This window comes from Topomyia yanbarensis, chromosome 2 (genome assembly GCF_030247195.1).
Source record: "Topomyia yanbarensis strain Yona2022 chromosome 2, ASM3024719v1, whole genome shotgun sequence".
Classification (NCBI taxonomy): domain Eukaryota; kingdom Metazoa; phylum Arthropoda; class Insecta; order Diptera; family Culicidae; genus Topomyia; species Topomyia yanbarensis.
The window spans coordinates 415,829,887-415,852,678 of NC_080671.1; the positions used below are offsets into that span (position 1 = coordinate 415,829,887).

Consider the following 22,792-nt stretch of genomic DNA (forward strand, 5'->3'; position numbering starts at 1 on the left):
AGAATTGAAAGCGTACAGCGTCGCTTTTTACGTTTCGCGCTCCGTAGATTGCCGTGGAGAGATCCTGTCCGATTACCTAGCTATGAAAACCGGTGTCAGCTGCTTCAACTGGAACCCCTTTATGTTCGAAGAAATACAGCAAGAGCTTTATTCATCGCCGACACTTTGCAAGGTCATATAGATGCCCCAGCTATATTAGAACAAATTAATATAAACGTCGCACCACGAACATTACGCAACAACATTATGCTTCGATTACGGTTCAGACGCACTAATTATAGTATGCATGGAGCCATCACTGGTCTACAAAGGATTTTCAACCAGGTTGCTTCAGCTTTCGATTTCAACGTGTCTAGACAAACTCTGCGTCAGCGATTTTCCAGACTTTTTAATCAATCTTTTAACCACATTTGACTTTTTTACCGTTTTTGTGAATTATTGTATGACCACTATTTGTGTATATGACTTGAATGTTAGTAATAAGTTTATTATTAAGACCAACACCATTGGGGCTTTGGTATGCCTGTTGGTGTATAAGACTAATAAAGAAATAAAGAGATAACGGAATGTATCAGTTGTTTATAGCTTTTTTGTGAGAATTCTAAGATAAACTTTTTAATAAGGTGTGTCTTTTGAAATACAGGTCAAACTCAATTACACGGACTTCGATTTTCCAAGGTAAATGATTCGATTACTCGAATACCAAAAAAAATAAAGTTAGTAAGTAAACTGGGGGTCGTCTGTTTCTTGGCTCCAGTTTAATTTACGTGGTGGTATTACATATTATAGCTAACATGTCTTTTAACCCTCATTCTGGTTAGAAGAGTGCGTGTTGCGCCCCCACAAAGAGATCCTTGTCCTTGTAACATCATTTAGTTGACCAATGTTGTACCGGAATGTCAGGTAATAACTACGCGTGTAGTTCCCAAACTCTCCCACTCACACTTATCACTAGCGAAAGACTACAGGGTACGTAGATGATGGATTCCCGGCCGCCTCAGCGAGAAGTACTGCTGGCGCCCTCTTTACATTGCCTATCATCGATCTTTGCTTGAGCTACCCAAGAATTGAAATCACCTCCAGTGACGGCCGGGTCTCTCGTCAGAATCTCGTTAACCATTTCTAGACCAACGTTTGTCTACCGCGTATAGGGCCCCAAAACTATTTTCCCTTAGTACTGTTGGCGTCAAGAAACACGAAAAACCCGGTTTAATAAAGAGAGGTGCTTCTTTTGCAGTGCTAGAAGCTGCTCAATATTTACCTTCCGATCTAGTCCTATTGCATGAAAAAGGTAATTGAGGGAAATCTAAATTAGAAAGTTTTATCTGTTTTCAACAATATTGCCAGGCTAAGAAAATATTCCAAAATTTCATTTTAACCATTAACAGAAACTATCCCTGGCAGCACTGCTTCAGCGGAACCTAATCAGATTAATTTAATAAATTCTGTTCTACAAATAATATGTATAGCTTTTAATGCTCAAATGAAAGATCTTAGTCGATTTTGTGTCGTTGTATAAACCAAAAGTTATAGTCATTTAGAAACGTGGTTGTTTACCAACAAGAGGGCATGAGCGGGTTAATGCCATTGGAACCTCTGTGCAGGAACCAATTGTTGAAGGGGATAATAGGAGAAGAGCAAGATTGTGTCAAAGTCCACTGGAACTCAGAGCAGGATATTTACACCAGATTTCAATGAAAATAGGACCATGATTCTATCAGTATCTGGAATAAATCATAATCTTCAGCAGAATTCTATCTTGAGAAGGATTCCATCAGACATTTAAGAAGCTTTACTCTAGAATCCTGCATCAAAATTCAGAGAAAAAACCGTAGAAATACGGATAAAAATTCAATCGAAAATCTGAAATAGATTCCATTGGGATGCTAAGAAAACTTCGATCAGAATGCTGGAAAGTATCCAAACAGAATCCTGAGAAGCATGTCATCATTATCCCAAGAGATAGCCAGAAACCAACTAAGCAATGTAGGTACATATAATGGCATTTTGTGTGGCCTGCAGTAACTGATATGTGTATCACGAGAAAAATTTACTTTTAGTGTAAAATTAAAAAGTTGCATATTTGGCAATACTGGCGCTAAAAACTTTTATTTTATTTTTTTTGGATTCTTTAAACAAATCTTTCAAAAAATTATCTCGCTGATTGATTCTAATGCAAACAGTACCAGATATATATTCCGAAGAAAAACAATTTTTTAAGCAATTTGTTAAAATTAAGAGTGTTCCCATGGACTGAGGGGCTGTTCAAAAGACACAACAATTTAGGTTATTATATATTGGCTCTTAATGAACAATTTCTTCAAAACTGGTTTAAATCCATGAAGGTCGATTCCAAGTTTTGGTTTGTTTAGGTTAATTTGCGCGGAATAACTCGTATATAAGCTATTTTTGAGGTTGGTTAAAATTTGGAGTTTTCGAACGAAAATTTCCGGACTGGCTGACCAATTGGATCTTCTCGTACCTTACAAACCGCAGTGCATCTGTGCGACTTGGAACTATACTTTCAGACCCATTCGACATCACATCGGGTGTACCTCAAGGGAGTCACCTTGGACCTCTTCTCTGAGGGCTCTTTGTGAATGACATTTGCAGCGAACTGACATCGTGTAAGGTGATGTACGCAGATGATCTGAAAATTTATCGCATCATAACAACTCTGGTAGATTGTTGTGCACTTCAGATGGACATAGATAGGATCATGAGTTGGTGTGATAGAAACGGAATGACTATAAACATTCAGTAATGCAACCTTATCACATTCACACGAATACTCTCGCCAATTAAGTTTGAGTATGCAGTTTGCGCTGCCCCAGTAGAACGAGTTTCATCAATCAAGGACCTTGGTGTTATACTTGACCGTAAGCTACGTTTCATCGAACACTTCAATGCAGTAACTGCTAAAGCCTAAGCAGTACTAGGACTCATCAAACGAAACACCCAAGATTTCAACGACGTCTACTGCCTGAAGACACTGTACATCAGTCTGGTACGCAGCATTCTAGAGTATGGAGTTATCGTTTGGGCCACGTATCACACCGTACACATTAATCGCATAGAACGGGTGCAAAAGAGCTTCGTCCGGTATGCCCTTCGACGGCTTCCCTGGCGAAATCGATTTGAACTACCACCGTATGAGCATCGTTGTGCTCTTATCAACCTGCCTACGCTACGAAACAGGAGAGTTTTTCTGCAGCTACTTTTTGTGTTCGATCTTCTCGATGACAACATTGACTGCCCTCTGCTTCTCGCTAAGCTGGACTTCAACGTTCCTGGTAGGTCTCTGCGGAGAATGGACTTTTTTTGGCGCTCTACTCATCGCACGCAGTACGGCCAGAATAACCCGGTAGATGTTTGCTGTCAGCTCTTCAATAGCGTTTTTTATCATTTTGATTTTTTAATTTAAGTAGAGAAATGTTCAAATTGAAAATAAGTTTAAGTTAGTATAGTATTTCAGTCTGTACGAAAATTATTAATTCGAAGACAATCTAAGCTAATCATATAATCTAATCTAATATGAAAGCTATAAGGATGAATGGAAAGAGACTGCATTGCAATCAACTGAATGCACGGCTTTTATGCTATCGACATAGCCTAGACATTTCACACTATTTACTTCAATGTAAATAAAAACTTTGAAATATCTACCTGTCTCATTTACGAATCGCATTCTCCCTATCGTTCTCTGTTTAAGGGGCTTGAAAGCACATGTGACCTTGTCTAATTTTACTATATTCAATTGCGCGTTAAAATACTGGACCAGTAAATTCTATTCTGTACATAAATCTTTTTTTTTTTTTGGGAATATGTGGCCAAAAAGTAAACTTCGAATTCGTCAAGTAAAGAAGCATGAAAACAAAAAGAATAAAAACAAAAAAAAGATGGAAGCCCTAGAAAGTCCATTGCATATTTATTAGCCTTTTCTCAGAAGATGGGATTTTCAAAAACATTTCAAAACTTTCTGATGCAATTGTTCTCAAATTCGTAAAATCCGGTTTATTCATTTTCTTAATTCAAAAATGTTTTTGGCTTCAAATATATGACCATTTCATTTTAATTATTTCATTCCGCATATTTTCATTCGTTTTGTTCATCTGCGTTCATTTTACTTATATTATTCGTTTCATTCTTTGGATTCACTCTGATCAGTTTATTCTTTTTGTGCATTTTACTCATATCATTCATTGTTTTCATTGTATGCATTTTATTCATTTTTTTCCAGTATATTCATTTTGTTCAGTTTCTTCATTTTAATAACCTGACTACTTTTTTAGTTTTAATCATTTCATCCAAATAATTTATTTGATTCAATTTATTTCTTTATATTAATTTATAACCTTTTACCATTGTTCGGTTTTTCATTTTAATCAATGCATTTAATTCTGCTCATTTTCTTCTCTTTATTCATTTTATCACTTCAGCTTATTTTGTTTATTTGATTCGTTTGTTTTATTTATGCATTTCATTTATTTTTTGCTTTATTCATTTTGTTCATCCATTATTTTTATTCATATGATCCATTTCATTAATTTGGTTCGTTGTATTCACTAGATGAATTAAATCAATTGGATTCATTTAATTCATTTAATTAATTTGATTCATGTGATTCATGTGATTCATTTGATTCATTTGATTCATTTGATTCATTTGATTCATTTGATTTATTTGATTCATTTGATTTATTTGATTCATTTGATTCATTTGATTCATTTGAATCATTTGAATCATTTGATTCATTTGATTCATTTGACTGATTTGATTGATTTGATTGATTTGATTGATTTGATTGATTTGATTGATTTGATTGATTTGATTGATTTGATTGATTTGATTGATTTGATTGATTTGATTGATTTGATTGATTTGATTGATTTGATTGATTTGATTGATTTGATTGATTTGATTGATTTGATTGATTTGATTGATTTGATTGATTTGATTGATTTGATTGATTTGATTGATTTGATTGATTTGATTGATTTGATTGATTTGATTGATTTGATTGATTTGATTGATTTGATTGATTTGATTGATTTGATTGATTTGATTGATTTGATTGATTTGATTGATTTGATTGATTTGATTGATTTGATTGATTTGATTGATTTGATTGATTTGATTGATTTGATTGATTTGATTGATTTGATTGATTTGATTGATTTGATTGATTTGATTGATTTGATTGATTTGATTGATTTGATTGATTTGATTGATTTGATTGATTTGATTGATTTGATTGATTTGATTGATTTGATTGATTTGATTGATTTGATTGATTTGATTGATTTGATTGATTTGATTGATTTGATTGATTTGATTGATTTGATTGATTTGATTGATTTGATTGATTTGATTGATTTGATTGATTTGATTGATTTGATTGATTTGATTGATTTGATTGATTTGATTGATTTGATTGATTTGATTGATTTGATTGATTTGATTGATTTGATTGATTTGATTGATTTGATTGATTTGATTGATTTGATTGATTTGATTGATTTGATTGATTTGATTGATTTGATTGATTTGATTGATTTGATTGATTTGATTGATTTGATTGATTTGATTGATTTGATTGATTTGATTGATTTGATTGATTTGATTGATTTGATTGATTTGATTGATTTGATTGATTTGATTGATTTGATTGATTTGATTGATTTGATTGATTTCATTGATTTCATTGATTTCATTGATTTGATTGATTTGATTGATTTGATTGATTTGATTGATTTGATTGATTTGATTGATTTGATTGATTTGATTGATTTGATTGATTTGATTGATTTGATTGATTTGATTGATTTGATTGATTTGATTGATTTGATTGATTTGATTGATTTGATTGATTTGATTGATTTGATTGATTTGATTGATTTGATTGATTTGATTGATTTGATTGATTTGATTGATTTGATTGATTTGATTGATTTGATTGATTTGATTGATTTGATTGATTTGATTGATTTGATTGATTTGATTGATTTGATTGATTTGATTGATTTGATTGATTTGATTGATTTGATTGATTTGATTTATTTGATTTATTTGATTCATTTGATTCATTTGATTTATTTTATTCATATCTTTAATTTTATGCATTTCATGTTCAGTCATTCGTTTTATTTCATTCAATTTGTTAGTATGAGTCAATTTATTCTATTAATCTTATAACTATTTCTAAATATAATCTTAATTTTTATGTAATAACCTAATCTAATTTGATTCGTGTATATTGTAATTTTGATTTCCATTAATTTTTCTACTCATTTTATGAATTTAAAAACCTATTGTTTCATTTTTTGCTTTACTTTTTTATTTCGGTCGTTTTGTTGATTTCTATAATTTATTCAGTTTATTCGAGATTTTATTCGTGCATGACTAGAAACTGTTTTCGTCCCATCTCTAGTTGGGTGCTAACTTCTCGTGAGTTCTGCAAACTAATCCAATAGTGAAATGTGTAAGAAATGTCTCATCTCACTGCTAGGTGGATTAAATCGGTTTTTCTAATATGATGCAGATTCGTTATACATTCTTAGAGTGATCTTCTCCTGGATTTTGACAGTATGCTTATTAGTCGTTTAAAAAAACCGCGAGAATTTTACTATCTATCTTCTAATTTTTCCAACAATAGGTTTGTTCCAGTACCAGGAGAAACTGGAAGTACTCCGGAGTAAACAGGGAGAAAATCGTTCCTGTATTATCTTCTTTTCTTTTTCATCTTCTGGTAGCAAATCGGAGTGAAAAGGAGCAAGAATTTTTTTGCTCCGGAGCAACAGGGTGTGACTTCCGTGTACTGGAACAAACCTAATAACTATCTTCTTCTAGTTCGAGTTATTTTCCGTCAGTCTATTTCCGCTACCAGGCCAAACACCGACGCCATAGAGATGACTCCCACTATCTGGACTAGATATCGACCCGTCATTAACACATGGACCAGGAGCAACGACTTCACTTCCCTTCCGAAGAATGCGTGACCATACACTGACTTTTCCTTTCTACCGCGACTTATGTTTTTTTGTTTACTTCACCTTCTATTCACACACACACTAACTGTCAAACTGTTGATTATTCAACTTGATGAATAAACTGCTATTAAGAAAGAAACGACATATTTTGGACATTGCGACTATGAATCGTTTTCGATGACTTTTTCTCAACTGTAGAACAACATCCATAATAAATATTTGTTGTGTCCTGTGTCCTGTCGCCTCGAGTGCAAACTTCTTTCAAATACAATTCCAAGAATGTAATTGTCCTCATCATACCAAACGAATTTAAAAGAATTGGCAGTAAAGGAGACAAATGTTTGAAAAGGGACCAATATAAGTATGGATCCAAATCAGGTTGGTTACGGCCTACGCTCTTGCTACAAATCATCCGAAAGCATTACTATTTACAGCTACTACAACTCGAAAGCGCGTATATCAACAAACTATTCACTATTTTCCCGCTGATCCTTTCCCTTCCGCTCTGCGATTTCCATTTGTATTTAATTAGATGCATTTGAAATTAAATGCTTACGTGCACATTCAATTGCACCGCGAAAATGTGCATTCACTCTGGCCATCCGCGAGGTTTGAATGCTTCATTTAATGTGCCACAATGCAACCGGTTGTTTGTTTATAGATAAATCGTGTGCCAAAGTACGAGCCAGTGATGTTCAACGCGTCCGATGTCGCTGGTATATTTGGTAAAATATGGAAATTTCTGTCATTTATTTTTTAAGTGTTCAGCCCAACACAGAAGCTAAAAATTGCTCAAGCTATTAGTATTTAATCGCTCCCTTCAAAACACATAGGTTAATTTATCAACAATTCAATGTCAAAATAGTAAAAAAAAATCACTAGAAGTTATTTGTTAGAACCGTTAGAACCTTTATCGAGGCTCCGAAAAAAAGATTTATTGTGAGTTTTAGTCTATCTTCTTTTCTTTTTGTTTCTTATAATTTTTAAATTATTTTCAATGTCTAACATCGAATAAAAGGAACTACACTTTTCTATAATTCCCTCTAAAGAGAAAATTTTGGGTGAAAACCAATTTTGCTCCTATAAGCAAAAAATCGGGTAAAACTACAATTGCGCGTAAGAAACACAAAGCCTATAACTAAATTTGTTATGGAATTTGCGTTAGTTTTATCAATGTCCGACACTAATTTAGTGACAGAACTACATAATAATTTAAAAGAGATCACAACCCTTAAACAAACATTCTGTTGGACAAAACAGCAGCAGCCACCTGCCACAAACTAAAAATTCGCATCTGTGGAACGGGTTGAGAACCACTGCCGATTAGCGTTCGTGGGAACGACCGGGTTAGTTTGGCCAGCCTGGACCAGTTTTGCTCTCCCGGCTAGATATGCCTGGACCGTGTTGTGACCGTAGTTCATATGCGAAACGATATTATTTATCTCCCTTCTATACCCATAATCACACTGGAACCGATACTTAATGATGATATCGTGTTCCGAGTGGCAGCAGGTTCGTTCGCCTAACGTGGCTTGTGGGAGCCCGATGTTGGTACATAGTATTTGCTTAATTAGGTGAATATGCATTGCTTGCTCTCTTTCCGCTTGTGGCACAGCTACTTTGTTGGGTTTTATTCGGGAGCGTTCGAAGAACTGCTACAATTATTGGTGTAAACGATTCGTTGGTTCTCAAGGTAAAGAGGGACAAGTCTGTCTTTGCCAGGAGACATGTTGGTAGACTTGAATGATTCGCAGTAATGCTGCCTAAGCTCGACTCCTGCCAGAAGAAGACAAAAGATTAGTCCGTAACATTTTAAGCCTGTTCATGTAGGTGTATCAATGTGGAACTAGAAGTGAAACAATTATATCCCCAGTATAACGGTTTGTTTTATTATTTATAACAGTATTATTTTAAAAATTAAATTGGTGTACACCAGCGTTTTATTTGTTTATTTTAACACGTTTAGAACTGTCTTTTAAATACATAGTGCAGAACAGATACTCGGACTGGATAAACTGGAAGAATAAGTGCTAGTTTTGAAAATTCTAGTTTTAAATCTTAGAGCTGTCAAAATCATGAATCTAGAACTGAACCATATTTCAAATGAAGCAACAAAGAGAAAGGCAGCGTGTACCATGTAACTTAAGGTTCACCCGACAACCTTCAGCAGCACGAGACTCGGACCTAGTCGCAGGGTCGGCGCGCTACTGGGCAAACTGGAGGGATTTCGCGGATCTTTTGCTATAAAAATGCTCAACTTCCTTAACGTCTGTCTTTTATTGTGTGATGTTCGTGTAGTGGATTATTAGATTATTAGAGATTAGGATTGTCGCTGGCATCAGTGGTAGGAACATCATTGTTTTGATTCCGGGATATACCTGTCAAATGGGCCAAAAAAAAGCAAAAAAATAATGCTCCTTCGTCGTTTAATAGCGACTAATCATTTTTGTTTCTTTTAGCCAGCAAAACAATGGCCATTCTTGGCTAATGTGTTTTCACTAATTAGAATACACAAATTGTCTAAACTTGTACTGAATTTTGATAAATTTTCATTTCCTTGTGCGGTATATACAAACTATTTCATTTCATAACAATAACAGTCGAAAATTTACACCGAGAAAATTCGTTATATTGAATATATTGATTTCACACACAATTTTTTGCAATTTGTAGTAGCACATAAAAATTACCTATCACGCATAGATATGTCAAAATTAATGAAATTATAATAGTATGCCACATAGAAATTTGTTTCATAGAAGATATCACATCATTTTTCTGTTTGCCTCTCGTTTATTCTGCTGCAAATTTTATGCATTGGACGTTTTCGGTCTTGAATGCATAAAAATCACAGCAAAATAAACGAGAATGAAATGAAAAATAGGCTAACTCTGCATTTTACTAATTTGAAGTTCAACTAAACGGTTTGTGGTTACAAGCAGGCCATATTTTTTCTGCGTGTACCAAAGTGCGGACCAAAGACTTTTATTAGAGAGACTTTCGATACTTTGACAGATATCCCAGTCAAAAAGGGCAAGTTGCTAACGGGGGGCTATTTGCCAACTCGGATGCGCTAATTCCCCTTCAATTTGCCGGCAAATTGATGGCAATTAGGGGGCTATTTCAAATGCAACATTTGGGCGATTTGCCGCCGTCATTTTTTAGCCGCTCCACCCGCCCTTAAATCGCCCAGGGAACGTGCCATTTTATCGCTTTTAATTGCCTAATATGAAAATTACAAATATTACTTATTTTCGGATTCATTATCTACTCACATGAACTTATCACTACACTAGGTAATCACCACCAAACTATAGAAAGAATCAATGGTGAAATTGGCATTGCACACCAAAACTTACCACAATCTGACTTTTATTAAGAGTTTAGGTCAGATATCTTGTTCCACTATATTTACACACGATTCCACAATTTCGTTGGCTAAATGAAGTGCACTAGACAAACAAAATACAAGTGAGAACACACCAGTCGTTTAAAAAACTATTTTAAGCTTAAGACAAACATGAACCGCCATGTTTGAAAAACGCAAAAACAACCAAGTGCTTTTCAGCCACCAGAAAATTTGTTTAAGTGTTAAAATTGCCTTTAAATCGCATTCGAAAATTGCATTTGCTCCTAGGGGCAATAAGCACAGGCGAGTTGAGTCAAACGTCAAACTTTTTAAATCGCCTGACCATGTTCGTCTGCATTTTTTTTTTGACAGGGATATGCCGGAAGCAAACCAAACATGCTCCGCGGCTAAAACAATGGGAACGCCAGCGACAATCCTAATCTAGTGTTCTGTATTGCCCATCCTATGAATTTTAAGACTCTAGCGCGTGAGATTTTTGACAGCTAGTTTTCCTCACTCACTAATACTCATGCAGAATTTTGACAACAAAATATGTCGTGTCATTTTTTATAGATTAGCATTGGAAATTTCAATTAAGATTAGTAGATTAGTTAAAGATAAGTAATATCTATGGTTGGTTTTATCATTGAACAACACAAAACGGATGAAATCGTCCTCTTGCGGAATCGGCTTGGAGCTTCAAACAGGCATTGCCACTCCACTTTCGTCGCATGTAAAAATCACTTCTCGTTTCTAAAAATTTTTCGCCAGCAGGCAACAACTGAGTGAATTGTTCGGCAATATTTCTGGAGACCCACTTCCTTGCCGGAACTATGGCGCTTAAAATCCTGTACCGCAATAAGCAGCCAGCAACCAAGCAATCCTTCCGGCAATTTTCTGAGGAAATCTGCTTTCACTTTGTTGGTGATCAACATTTTCTGCTTTGCTGATATCCATCCCAGTATCGGACAAGATAATCTGTATACAATCATTTCAGATGACAATGAAGCAGCAGAAGAGTCATCGCAACGCAAAAGATCGTCCCGAGAATAGTTGATTATATTTAAACACTCTTCAGCTTCCGGATTCGAATCCGCGGGTTGTAAATCGCCCGTAATCATAAGTTGTTTCAATTTGTGTTTACCGAGGCTGAAAACGGTTCCGCAATAACATTATATCACATATATTATTTAGCCTTTTGTTATACAATTTTGAAAAATATCTACCTAATCTAGCAGCAGCAAATTGCAAACACAAAACAAAAAGAACTGTCAGATAGGGTACGAGTATACAGAACGTATATGTATATGTGTAGTGAGGGAAATGCACTGTGCAAATATTTTCAACGCAGGAGTCTTGTTAGGTGCAAAATGCGCAATAACTACTGTGTAGTGTTATAAGTTTCACTGGTGGGTTCACTGGTACATACCGTACTCTATGGTTTGTTGGCAGCTAGATGAACCTCGTGCAGGATGGCGATGGCTGGTTCCTAGGGTGTATGCTTCGCTGCTGGGGTGGTGGGTAAAATGGCGTTTTGGGCGAGGTGGCCAACAGGCGCTTCCTTCGTTGGCGAGATCGGTTGGCGACGGACGAGTCCGACTTTTGTCAGACCGAGAAGTGGTGCTCTCCTTGGTAATTAGGGCCTTTGCCCGAAAGTTTTTATCCCTGATTTTCGTAGATGATCAGAGAACTGAAAGCTGGTCCTTTACGGTTAGATGTAGGTGACCGTCAAGTCACCTAGGCCGATGCGTGTGCGGTGTGTCTGCGGTAGGGTTCATCGCGGTGCGGATGTGCGGTAAATGGATTGTCCGCACCGCAACCGCAAAGAAATAATAAAACCGCACCGCTTACCGCAACCGCACTTTATTTACCGCACCGCACCGCGCGGTAAATGCGGTAAAATTCATATAAAGCCGTGTGGTGTCCGGCGGGCTGAAATCTTTTTGCACTATTTCAACCAAGAATAGAACCTCTGGGAACTGCTCCCATGTCGTAAGAGGCGACTAACAACATGCTAGGCCTAGGCCGAGGTTTTGTTCCGTACCGAAGACTTAATCTGGGCGGACCTTAAGGTTTTCCATATTACCCTCTTTCCAGTCTGTATTTAGTGAATCACTGACATATACCTTTTCTGATTCGCCTTTCTTGATTGTGTACCAACGTTTTAAGTTTCTTCTGGCGGTTGTATATTAGCCGTAAATGACGAAATCTAATTCTACACTAAGTAACAGAATATATTAATATACCGGCACTTCCACGCCAAGGTTTAACTTCCAAAGCTTTGGCTTAAAAACCGTTTTTAAAAAATGGAAACTTTCATGCAGGAAATTTATTGAATTGGCCTAAGATGGAGCTGTCGAATTTCACAAAAAGCTTTTTATGTTGCAAGTGATCTGTAGTTGTGTTAAATTAGATATTTTTCTATTATATTTGGAACCGTCTACCGACAAATCTACATTTACGAATTCCTCCAAAAGTGACTTCTTGAGGTCTCATGAAGGCCTGACACTAGCTTTATGATACTTTTGCTTTTCTAAACAGTAATAAAAATCTCAACATTCAAGAACTTCACTTTGTCAGAAAATGTAGGGCCATCGGAAGCTAAAACTTCGTAAAATCGCACTCCTGGTCCTTTTTTCAGTGCAGTACTCTACGTCACTCGTTCAAATTTGCACCGCTCTTATGGTAGTCGGTATTTGCTAGTATTACTGTTCTCCCATCCATTCTGGTAGTCAAACGGTGGGATAGCAAAATTCTTACAAGTTTCCTATCTCATGCCTCCACGCGATTCTAAGTCTATTGATGACATTTGGTCCTTAGACCGCAGAATGAGAGGGTACGAACAGAATGAGAGGGTGCGAACAGATCTAGTCGAGAAAACATTGCCGTAAAAATGAATAGTTGATCGGAAATTAGCCCCAATACGACTAATCTGACTAGTATCTATGAACACGGCTCAATACGTATTGAAAATTCGCCGCGTCTGTTTTTATGAACCTAATTTAAAGCTCCGTTATTGCTAACAAGCCCGTGCATCAGATTAACAATCCTTTATATTTCCCTTCAGTGTTCGGTATTATCGCTCGTATACTTGTATTCCACAAACAATCCGATATGGAAAATAAGAAATACTTTCCTTGATTTATAACATCTCGCGCTATTTTTCCCAGTATAATATGCTGTCACTTGGTAGTTTTCAAGCCAATAAATATATCGTAGAGAAGAAGTAGCGAGTTCTGTCCAAATACTGTTGCAATAAATAGTGATCCGGCCTATTACGCAGATAAGATTAGCTTTTCCAGGCAATACTCCCACGATCGGCTGTGTGGAGTTCAAATTGTTTTTGTTTAGGGAACATAGTATACTCTCGGTAGCCGGCTGCCCAGAGTTTAAAAATAACCAAAAACTAAACAAGATCATCTCTTTTTCGAGTGATCGTGCACTCGAAGACTAACTAAACAACTACCTAATAAAATATGCTTTACAGGTCGCATCGTTTGCTTGGAGCGAATCCTAGACCTGATACCCTTCCAAACCACCAACTCCGCGACACCTATGGAAGAGTCTGATGAATCGTCGTCCTTCCGTTAAGTAGGTGGAGCATCAACACTTCCTGTCTACCTTATCCTTTATCCTTCCCCGTGAACGATGGAGATGGGGGCGGCCGGCAATGATGGCTATCATGCTGTTGAGGTTTTAATATGGGTCGGATTGGTATGAATTCCTACTTACCACTTCCTAAGCAACTCTTATTAGATAATCAGCAGTCAAACATGATGAAGTCAGTGTGCAATCCGCCAAAATCATCGTCACAACGCAACGCAACGCAACGCAACGCGCGGTAAATGCGGTAAAATTCATATATTTTTAAAAAATAGTGTTGGAAAATTGTTCATTTGTGTAACAGTATATAATAAAATGTTATTTTTATTCACACGAAATTTAACTTTAAGAGACTCCTCAGAATGTAATGTTTATGAAAAAATCAACTTTAGCATTTTCTATAAATAAAAGGGGAATAAAAATGTAATAAGAAATGAAGTTGCATATTTTTTTCTTTAAATTTTCATATTTTCAATGCTTTTGACATATGAAAATAAAATGTATGATTTTTGCATTTACGTAGTAAAACCACCTTTCATTTTTAAAGAAACTTCACCAACAAAATTTAAAGTCGAAATACCAGTACTTCTATATAGTAGCGCGTATATTCCAATACAGTGAAATAAAAACATATTGTATTTCATCAATAAGAGCGACGCCATATTTGACGAAAAAATTGCTCTATACATTACATCTAATCAGGTGTCCGGTCTCAACCGGTACAGAATTATTGAACATTAGAAAAACTGCAAAAATGTATGATTTGTAGCAAACAGCAGAAATGATTAGGGGGAGGGGGGGGGGGGGGTTACGGACAAAATATCTCAAAACTCTAACTTCTGCATTCTTCAAAAAACAGATGTATTCTCATTCAAAAACTAAGATTGCTCTCTTTAAAAATGTATGAAGTGTAATTTTCCTAAGGCTAGTTCGAAAGTTCTAGCATTTAATGTATTTTCCTCTAATATTTTCGCAATAAGCCAATGGCAAAAACTTCAATTGCAGTGAACGGGAGTCAAACTATGTGGTATTTGGCAAAAAAAAGCTTCAAAAAAGCTACAAAATAGTCTTAATTGAAAAATATTAGGACTTAATTTGGTAGAAAATTATAGTAAATTTGAATGGAAGTACGCGAAAAAAAGTTATGTAGCATACTTTTTGAGAAAGAGTCCATTAAAATTGACTGTAGAAAAAAATCACATTGAATTTACACAGCAATCAAAGAAGATAGAAATACGATGTTGATGAACGAATGATAGAATAATCATCCTAATTTGGACCCCTCCTTATTTTGGACGCTTTCATACATTTGTATCCTTTACTGCCAATTATTGCAAATTCATTTGGTTTGATGAAGATAATTATATTATTTGGGTTGTGTTGTGTTCCAGCATAATTAGTTCATCTCTAATTCCTTTAAATTAGTCAAAATTTGCAATTGAAAAATTGATATCGAAAACGATTTATTATTCCACGATTTCCAACAGGAATCGGGAGAAGTGATGCACTTTTAAATTGGATTTAAGAGTACAAATTTATTGTTTTTAAATGATCTAATAATTTTGTCTCTATTTGTATCTTGCATTTTATGTATTTGAAATGGTTAGTTTGTGAATTTTTACTTAGAAGTATCAAATAACTAGTCCAAAATATGTCGTAAAAATAATAGCGTCAAAATATTTCGGACACAGCTAGATTTTCTTTCGTAATAGCAGTCTGTTTATCAATTTAGAATAATCAAAATTATCACTTTATCAATTATTTTTTTGCGGTGCGGTTGCGGTAAAACCGCGCGGTAAAAGCTCTTTCCCGCACCGCATCTGCGGGAAAAAGTGTCTCACCGCACCGCAGATTTTGCGGTGCGGGTGCGGTAAATACCGCGCGGTTGCGGTAATTACCGCAACCGCGACGAACCCTAGTCTCCGGTAGTTCGCAACTTCCAGGACTGCCAAATTATGGTAAATACCAAAAGGCCCTGTGGTGAAGTGAAGGCAATTCCTTAATTGGAGCTTAGTAGCGATGGTTCACTTCGGCACCAAGAAGGCCTCTCAATGTAGTTACCTGAATGTCTGGTACACTTTTACTTCACCTTTCTATTTTATAAAACTGTATATAATCTTCCGACACGATAGCGAATTTCAGATGGCGGCTCTTGCCTAGTTTCCGAGGATTCGACCTGGGTATGGCCACTGACGATCCCCTTTCCAATCGGGCCCTTTTAACAGCTAGTCCCACTGGTGTTGTTTTGTGTATTTGAGCTGTACTTTGTTTTGAATATGTTTTGAGTATATCTTAAGCAGCTTGAATGCTTCTTTTCATTGAATGTAAATCGCTACAAAAATGTAGTTTGATTCCTGTAACGTTCGGTTACAACCAGTTAAACAGTTCGAAACAAAACTGTTCGATATGATAAATCAAAAAGCTCTGCCCAACAAACATTTCGTGGTTTTATAAACGTTTTAACAGTTGCTTTATTCAGCTGAACATTGGAAGTATACGTGTAATCATATATCGTTTGTTCCACCCTTAAACATCCGGGATTTGGAGAAAGAGAACAATTCTTCAGCACGTATACAGCCTGAAGAAAACCACAGCTCAGCTTTATCAATAAACCTTTTCGTTACGGCTATTCAGCTGAGAGAATTATCATAGGAAAATTGTTAAAAAGACATTTATTAGAAGTTACACACGCCATCAATCTCTTTGGAAGCCAAATTCTTTTATTAGTATTACGTTACAGTTAGAGAAAAATTGTATTACCTTGTTTGGATATCATATCACGTACCTGGATCCGAACCAGCAACCTGTTGAATACTAAGCACTTACCTTACTGTCTGCACCAATCTTGCATACATCGAATGCTTAAGATTTCACCGATGTACCGACAAGTCTAGGCTACTGAATAGAGTCTGTACAAAGGCTACAGTAGCCTTCCATAGATTTGAGTGAACCTAGTTGGCTTGGGTTCGAATCCCAACCTACGATAATTTTTTTATTTCAATTTTTTTTAATTAATAATTTTTAGAACATTCGGGAATTTTAAAATAGATAATTTATTTATTTCAAAAATGTGGATTATAGTCGTTTTTGTTTCCATAGTGAGGATTTATGGTTGTCACAAAACATTTAGATAAGTAAAAATGGGTGTTATATGAAAGTGGTGGTAACTGAATGATGGGTTGAAGTCATTTATAATTCTAAGGTGGCAATCTCAATTACCACTCCCTGCCAAATGATTTTCTTTCCATTGTGATTTTTTTTGGTAAGCGGAAGTCGCTGTTCGAATTCAATAGTTTATTTATTTATATCAACTAAGTTCGCCAGCGTGAATAATCATTTCATTATACCTTTGTTTGCATGTCGATGGATAGAAAAAAATCATGGTAACAATGCTGGTGTCAAAAATTTATAGCGACGTTGGAACAAAAAGTTTCTCTTGTGTTCAATATGAGAATATTCATGTTTCACAAGTAAACAGGCCGTTTCGAATTAAAAGGTACATTTAATAAAACGAGGGCGCGTGTAATTTGGTAAGCTTGTACATTGAAAAACTGTAAATCGTGTATTTCCCGTGGTGAGAACTCAGTAGATATAAAAAAACTAAATAAACTTTCTTTATTTCTTTATTCATTTATTGATCTATTGCTCCTTAACTGTAATATATGCAAAACATCTCAATTGGAATATACCGAAATAATAAAAAAAAATCCTTCACTTAATAGTAAAAAAAATATTGTGTGTGTATTGGGACTCGAACCCAGGTCGGTTGCCATTCCTCATGATTTGCTAATCGCGCCAATTTTTGTAGTAGTTACAATTACCTTTGTTAAACACATAATTCAGCTAAAAGTCGAAGGAGGTATAACGGCAAATGTAAAGGTAGAAACAACCTTTTGAAGACTTGTAGTGCAGCTTGATGATTAAAGGTAATACTATTGGTAACAGCATCGTTTATTCAACTCGTAATTCAGTCTAATTAAGATGGTTGAATAAAAGCTTTAATATTGTCGCTATTACATTTATTAGCAGTATAGTTCAGCCTAGTTGGAACTGGCGAATACTGGATTTTAAATAGGCTGAATAAACTGTTAATGTTTAAATAGTTCAGCGAAAGTTTTATTCAGCTTACATAACCTTTAATCTGCTTTAAATCAACACGTAGTCTTATAGTTCAGCTCCTAATGTTTGTTGGGTGCTGGGAATGTGATTTTGGGTATGTAATGCATTTTTGGTCGGATTTGCAATGTTTGGCTCTGCAAAAAGCTGTGCAATGTTTGGCTCTGCAAAAAGCCATATAAATCGGAAAGCAGCTTTATTGAAGCGAGTCGGTGCCGCTTCCGCTAAGATTTTAGCGTAAAGCACCCTAACTCAACTAGAGTTCCAACCGGCACATTAGGATCGATACCAGTGTGACCCTAATTATGACATACTGGTAGAACCTTGTGCGAATAAGAGTTTCATCGAAATTGAACCACGGACCGACAGCTACGCCATTCCACCACCCTAGTACGGGTGACACTTACCCGAAACGGTGAGTGTGCTCATGGTGCTGGCTACCCCCCGTGCCGTTGAATCTTTGGTAGGTCTGTAAGTACGTTCGAAAAACCGGCACCTAGGCCAGTGGAAGTAAGCTCAGTTGAACGTTCCAGACCTCACTGCTTGCAAGGGTAACCAGAGATAGAGGCGACTATTTACTACGCGCGTAGATAGCGGCTTGGAGTTATGACGCAAACAGCATGGAAGAAGACAAAAACAACAAAAATAAAAACAATTCTAACGGAGCAAGTGTGGTGAACCCGTTCGCCAAAGGTGAGCTAGCGAGGTCGTCGACCCAGCAAAACCACCAAGTGCAACCGCAACTACAGCATCAGCGAGAGCAGCCCAAGGAGGTCATACCGAGCAAGAGCGGCGATAAACCAATAGGACACCAAGGAAAGCTAGGGTTTTGGGTGTGCACGCCAAAATTAAGCATTACCCAAGAGGACCAGCAGCCTGGGTTGCCCAAAACGTCAAAGCTGAGACAACATGTCGAAGAGTTCTACGAATTCGTGAAAAGTAAGGGCAACGTGTACGGGCAGAACAAGGATCTCTTGATTAGCATCAAATCTGCCGTAGCACAAGCCGAATGCGAATAGATGGCGTTACTGAAGAGGGCTGATAACGCCGAAAGACACTGAAGACCACAGGGATAGCGAAAGCAGAAGCCTATGAGACACCGAACTGATTCCGGTATTCCCGTTCCGTGAAAAGAGTAAGGGAAACACGATGAGAGGAGGAGAATCCGAACAAGTTCAAGAAGATCGATGAAGAAGAACGAAACAAATGGAGAGTGCAAGGCGAACCGTAGAAGAGAGGAGAAAAAACAGAAAGAAGAGGAAGAAGAAAGAACACCTTCGGCCGCGTTAGTAATAGTATAAGGGAGACGCTCAAAGCAAACGACGGCGTGACGCTGCAATCCCAAAAGGATGAGAGAGGATCCCAAGCTGAAGGAGCTGTTGGAGGAGAACGTAGTTCGAACCAGACGCCCCCAGCAAGGCGAGATGCTGTTCGAGCTGAAGAAGTATCCATGGATCAAGAGCTCGACCCATCGTGGCAGAAGTGATATGAAGAGAAGCGATCGTAAGAGCTTCAGTTAAGGAAGCACTGATCGAGTGTAGAAATCTGGACGACATCACAACGCTAATAGGGCAATGTAACCTGGAGGAAAAGCAGATGTAAATCAGGTTGAGGAAGGCGTATAGTGGCGCTCAGACATCAGCGATACGCTTATCGCCAGCCGCAACCGAACAGTAAGGTATTTCAGGTGCCTGGGTTTCGGCCATCAGATAAGAAACTGTAGATGCTCGGACAGATCTGATCTGTGCGGAAAATGAAAAGTTACGAAGAGACCTACAAATTAGCGCTGTCTACTAGAATACCGCCGAGAAACCACAAACCGAGTTTCGGGAGAAATTCCGCCGCCGGCGGACTCTCCGCCGGTGTAGATCAGGAGGCCAGTTCAGTAGTACACAACGTAGCATCGGGTTCGGGACGCCAGTGAACCGGAACCGAGAATTAGAGCGAGTAGATCGTGTCGAATAGCTAGCAGTGAGTCGGGGCGCCAGTGAACTAGAAGCTACGCTCCACCCAGACCCCAGCACCTACTGGCTGACCCGTTAAGCAGGCTAGGTTCACCGCCAAGGACTAGATCGAGTAGATTGAGACGAAGCGGGAAGCTAAATGGTTAACAGAAACTAACATCGGTATCAGGAGAAATCTTCCGCCCGGGAATTCATAGTAGGATAGATTCACCGCTGTGGGCTATTCTACTATATTGCAACAAAATTGGGAGCTGATTCGGCCACAAAACAAACATCGGTACCGAGAGAAATGCCGCAACGAACTCTCAGTCGAAGTAATGTAGTTCACCACCGGATAATATTTAAGTAGATCTCCATAAAGCTGAAAGCTAAATGGCTCAAGGAAGCGGGTATCGGTGTCGAGAGAAATTCGTCCGTCGGGGAACTCTCAGTCAAAGTAAGGTGAGTTCACCACCGAGAACTATGCAGTAGGTACTGATAAGGTTCGACATCATCCTAGGGGAAGATAACGAATGCTATAAGCTGACGGGGACCAGGAGAAAACGGAAAACACTAAGAGCTGAATCGATGGCCAAATGGCAGCAAGGTTGGGATTCGTTAGAAAAAGGAAGGTGCCTTAGGTGCCACTTCTGCACTCCTTTCCTGAAAGGGCCTCATACCCAAGGTCGACAGAGTTGACGACTAGCAGGATCCACATATACCCCCATCCAAGTGAATTGATCTATCCACTTGTGAGTAACATAAAGGCATCGGAACCAATGTGAATGGACCAAGCCAGTCGAAGACCATAGGCCTAGTGCCATCTAAGTGCAGTGGATATATACAATATATTAGATATATGTGTTAGTGCTACTTACAGATTTCAGTTCAGTGGTAGAAAGTGTATCATTCCCTCTTTTAAAACTCGAGCTGATACCTACAAAATTGCAGCTTACCACTACTCATATATGCCGGCATTTTGACACCGTTGGTCGATCCGCTCATAGAATCGAAAGCTCTGTCATCGAATCTACCATTTCCTTCGAAACTCGTATTGTCGCGCTTATAATAAAATCTCACATTGCGGGCGTCTGAAAGGCGCATCAAATATAGCCGCAGTTGCTCCGCAAGCAGATTTCAGTGGAGCTTTATTTTTCTGCCAGCTGTGTGCTTTTCGAAAGCTTCAAGGAAAAAGCTGCCTATAAGTTTATATAGGCGGCTGGCATGCGCCTATCTCAATTGAGCTTTCATATAATCGCATATCGAGCGATTATCCTGCAAAGCACAATATATGAGACACTCAAGGAGCTTTACTAGTGCGAATAGCAACTATCTGCAGCAAAAAAGACTTTATATATCAATATATTCCTTTATAGCAAATTTCGGAATGCAGTAAAACAAAAAAATATTACTTTTATAAAAATAGCTTCTAGCTTACAATTTTCCATCTTTTCAATACATACATACAAATATCATTTCAATTAGGCACATAATGTGACCATCGGAAATCTACTTCAAATGATCAGCGTGATAAGCAATATGTTCACCAATAAATGAAGCTACATAGAAATAGCTGTGGTCGTATCCATCTCTCATGCTCAACACGCAAGGAAACTGAGCAGCCTTACAAGCATCGACCAAATTGTACGGCAGTAACTGACCATCCTTGAGAAAACTGTCCTCCGCCCCTTGATCGATGTACAGCTCCAACGGAGGCCCATTATAGCCTCCGACAAGTTCAGTCGCGTCCCAGTTTTTCCATTCTTCTTTATCGTCCTCTCCAAAGTATCCGCCGAATGCTTTCGTCCCCCAAGGACACTTGATCGGATTGCAGATGGGAGCAAAAGCCGAAACCGATTTGTAAAGACCTGGATTCTTCAATGCACATATCAAGGCACCGTGCCCACCCATGCTGTGCCCAGCGATGCTCTGTTTCTCCGGAACGGTCGGAAAGTTGTTGTTTATTACGTCGATCAGCTCCTGGGTGACATAGCTAAACATTTTATAGTGCTTGCTCCACGGATCCTTACTTGCGTCGACGTAGAATCCGGCACCGCTCCCGAAATCCCACGAATCCTCCTCCCCAGGCAGATTGACTCCCCGAGGGGATGTGTCCGGGCAGACCACAATCAATCCGTGATCCGCGGCGTAACGCTGAGCACCGGATTTCTGGATAAAGTTGGTCTCGTTACACGTCAGCCCGCTCAGCCAGTAGAGCACCGGGCGTTTGCCGTCTTCAACGGCTGCCGGCAGAAAGATGGCAAATTTCATCTCGCAGTCCAACTCTTTGGACTGGTGCGAGTAGATCTTCTGCAGACCACCGAAGCATTTGTTGGACGAGATAAGCGTTATCACCGTCATCGCTGCAATGGCAAAGGATTAACAAAATTATTCTCCGACTTAGTATTAACGTACCTTTTAATTTGTTTATAGATTGAATACAATTTCTAATGAACACCAGTTTGACTGTTTAAATAAAATTAAAAGTTGATACAAAATGGTTCAAATATTTTTTTGGGAGTTGTAACGTACGGCAGACCGGCGATTAAAAAACAAAAGCAGTTGGGGACCCCTATTATTGCCTCGAATCAAAACTCGTCGAAATGTCAATTGACAATAAATGGTCGGCAGGATGTTGTTCCGTCGAATAAAAACTCGTCGAATTCGGTGCTATACTAACATACTTCTCGACAAACATGTCAAATGGTCCTAAGTACAAATGAGAGCCTCTCTTTGTTTACTTTCTCTTTCGATTATTACGGCGTCATCTTAACTCTTTTCAATATTGTTTC

General features: G+C 37.7%; 1 protein-coding gene across 1 annotated transcript; it reads right to left on the minus strand.

Annotated features, from left to right (window-relative positions):
* Nucleotides 1-21,408: 21,408 nt before the first annotated feature.
* On the minus strand, nt 21,409-22,567 carry LOC131685127 (S-formylglutathione hydrolase). Its single transcript, XM_058968590.1, has 2 exons — nt 22,416-22,567; nt 21,409-22,363 (listed from the first exon to the last, which is right to left on the minus strand). Exon 2 carries the CDS (start codon nt 22,359-22,361, stop codon nt 21,510-21,512), a length of 852 nt encoding a protein of 283 aa, XP_058824573.1. The 5' UTR covers nt 22,362-22,363; nt 22,416-22,567; the 3' UTR covers nt 21,409-21,509.
* Nucleotides 22,568-22,792: the final 225 nt, after the last annotated feature.

Excerpts from the sequence above, each read along its gene's own strand:
- LOC131685127 (XM_058968590.1), bottom strand. The coding sequence starts at position 22,361 with ATGACGGTGATAACGCTTATCTCGTCCAACAAATGCTTCGGTGGTCTG.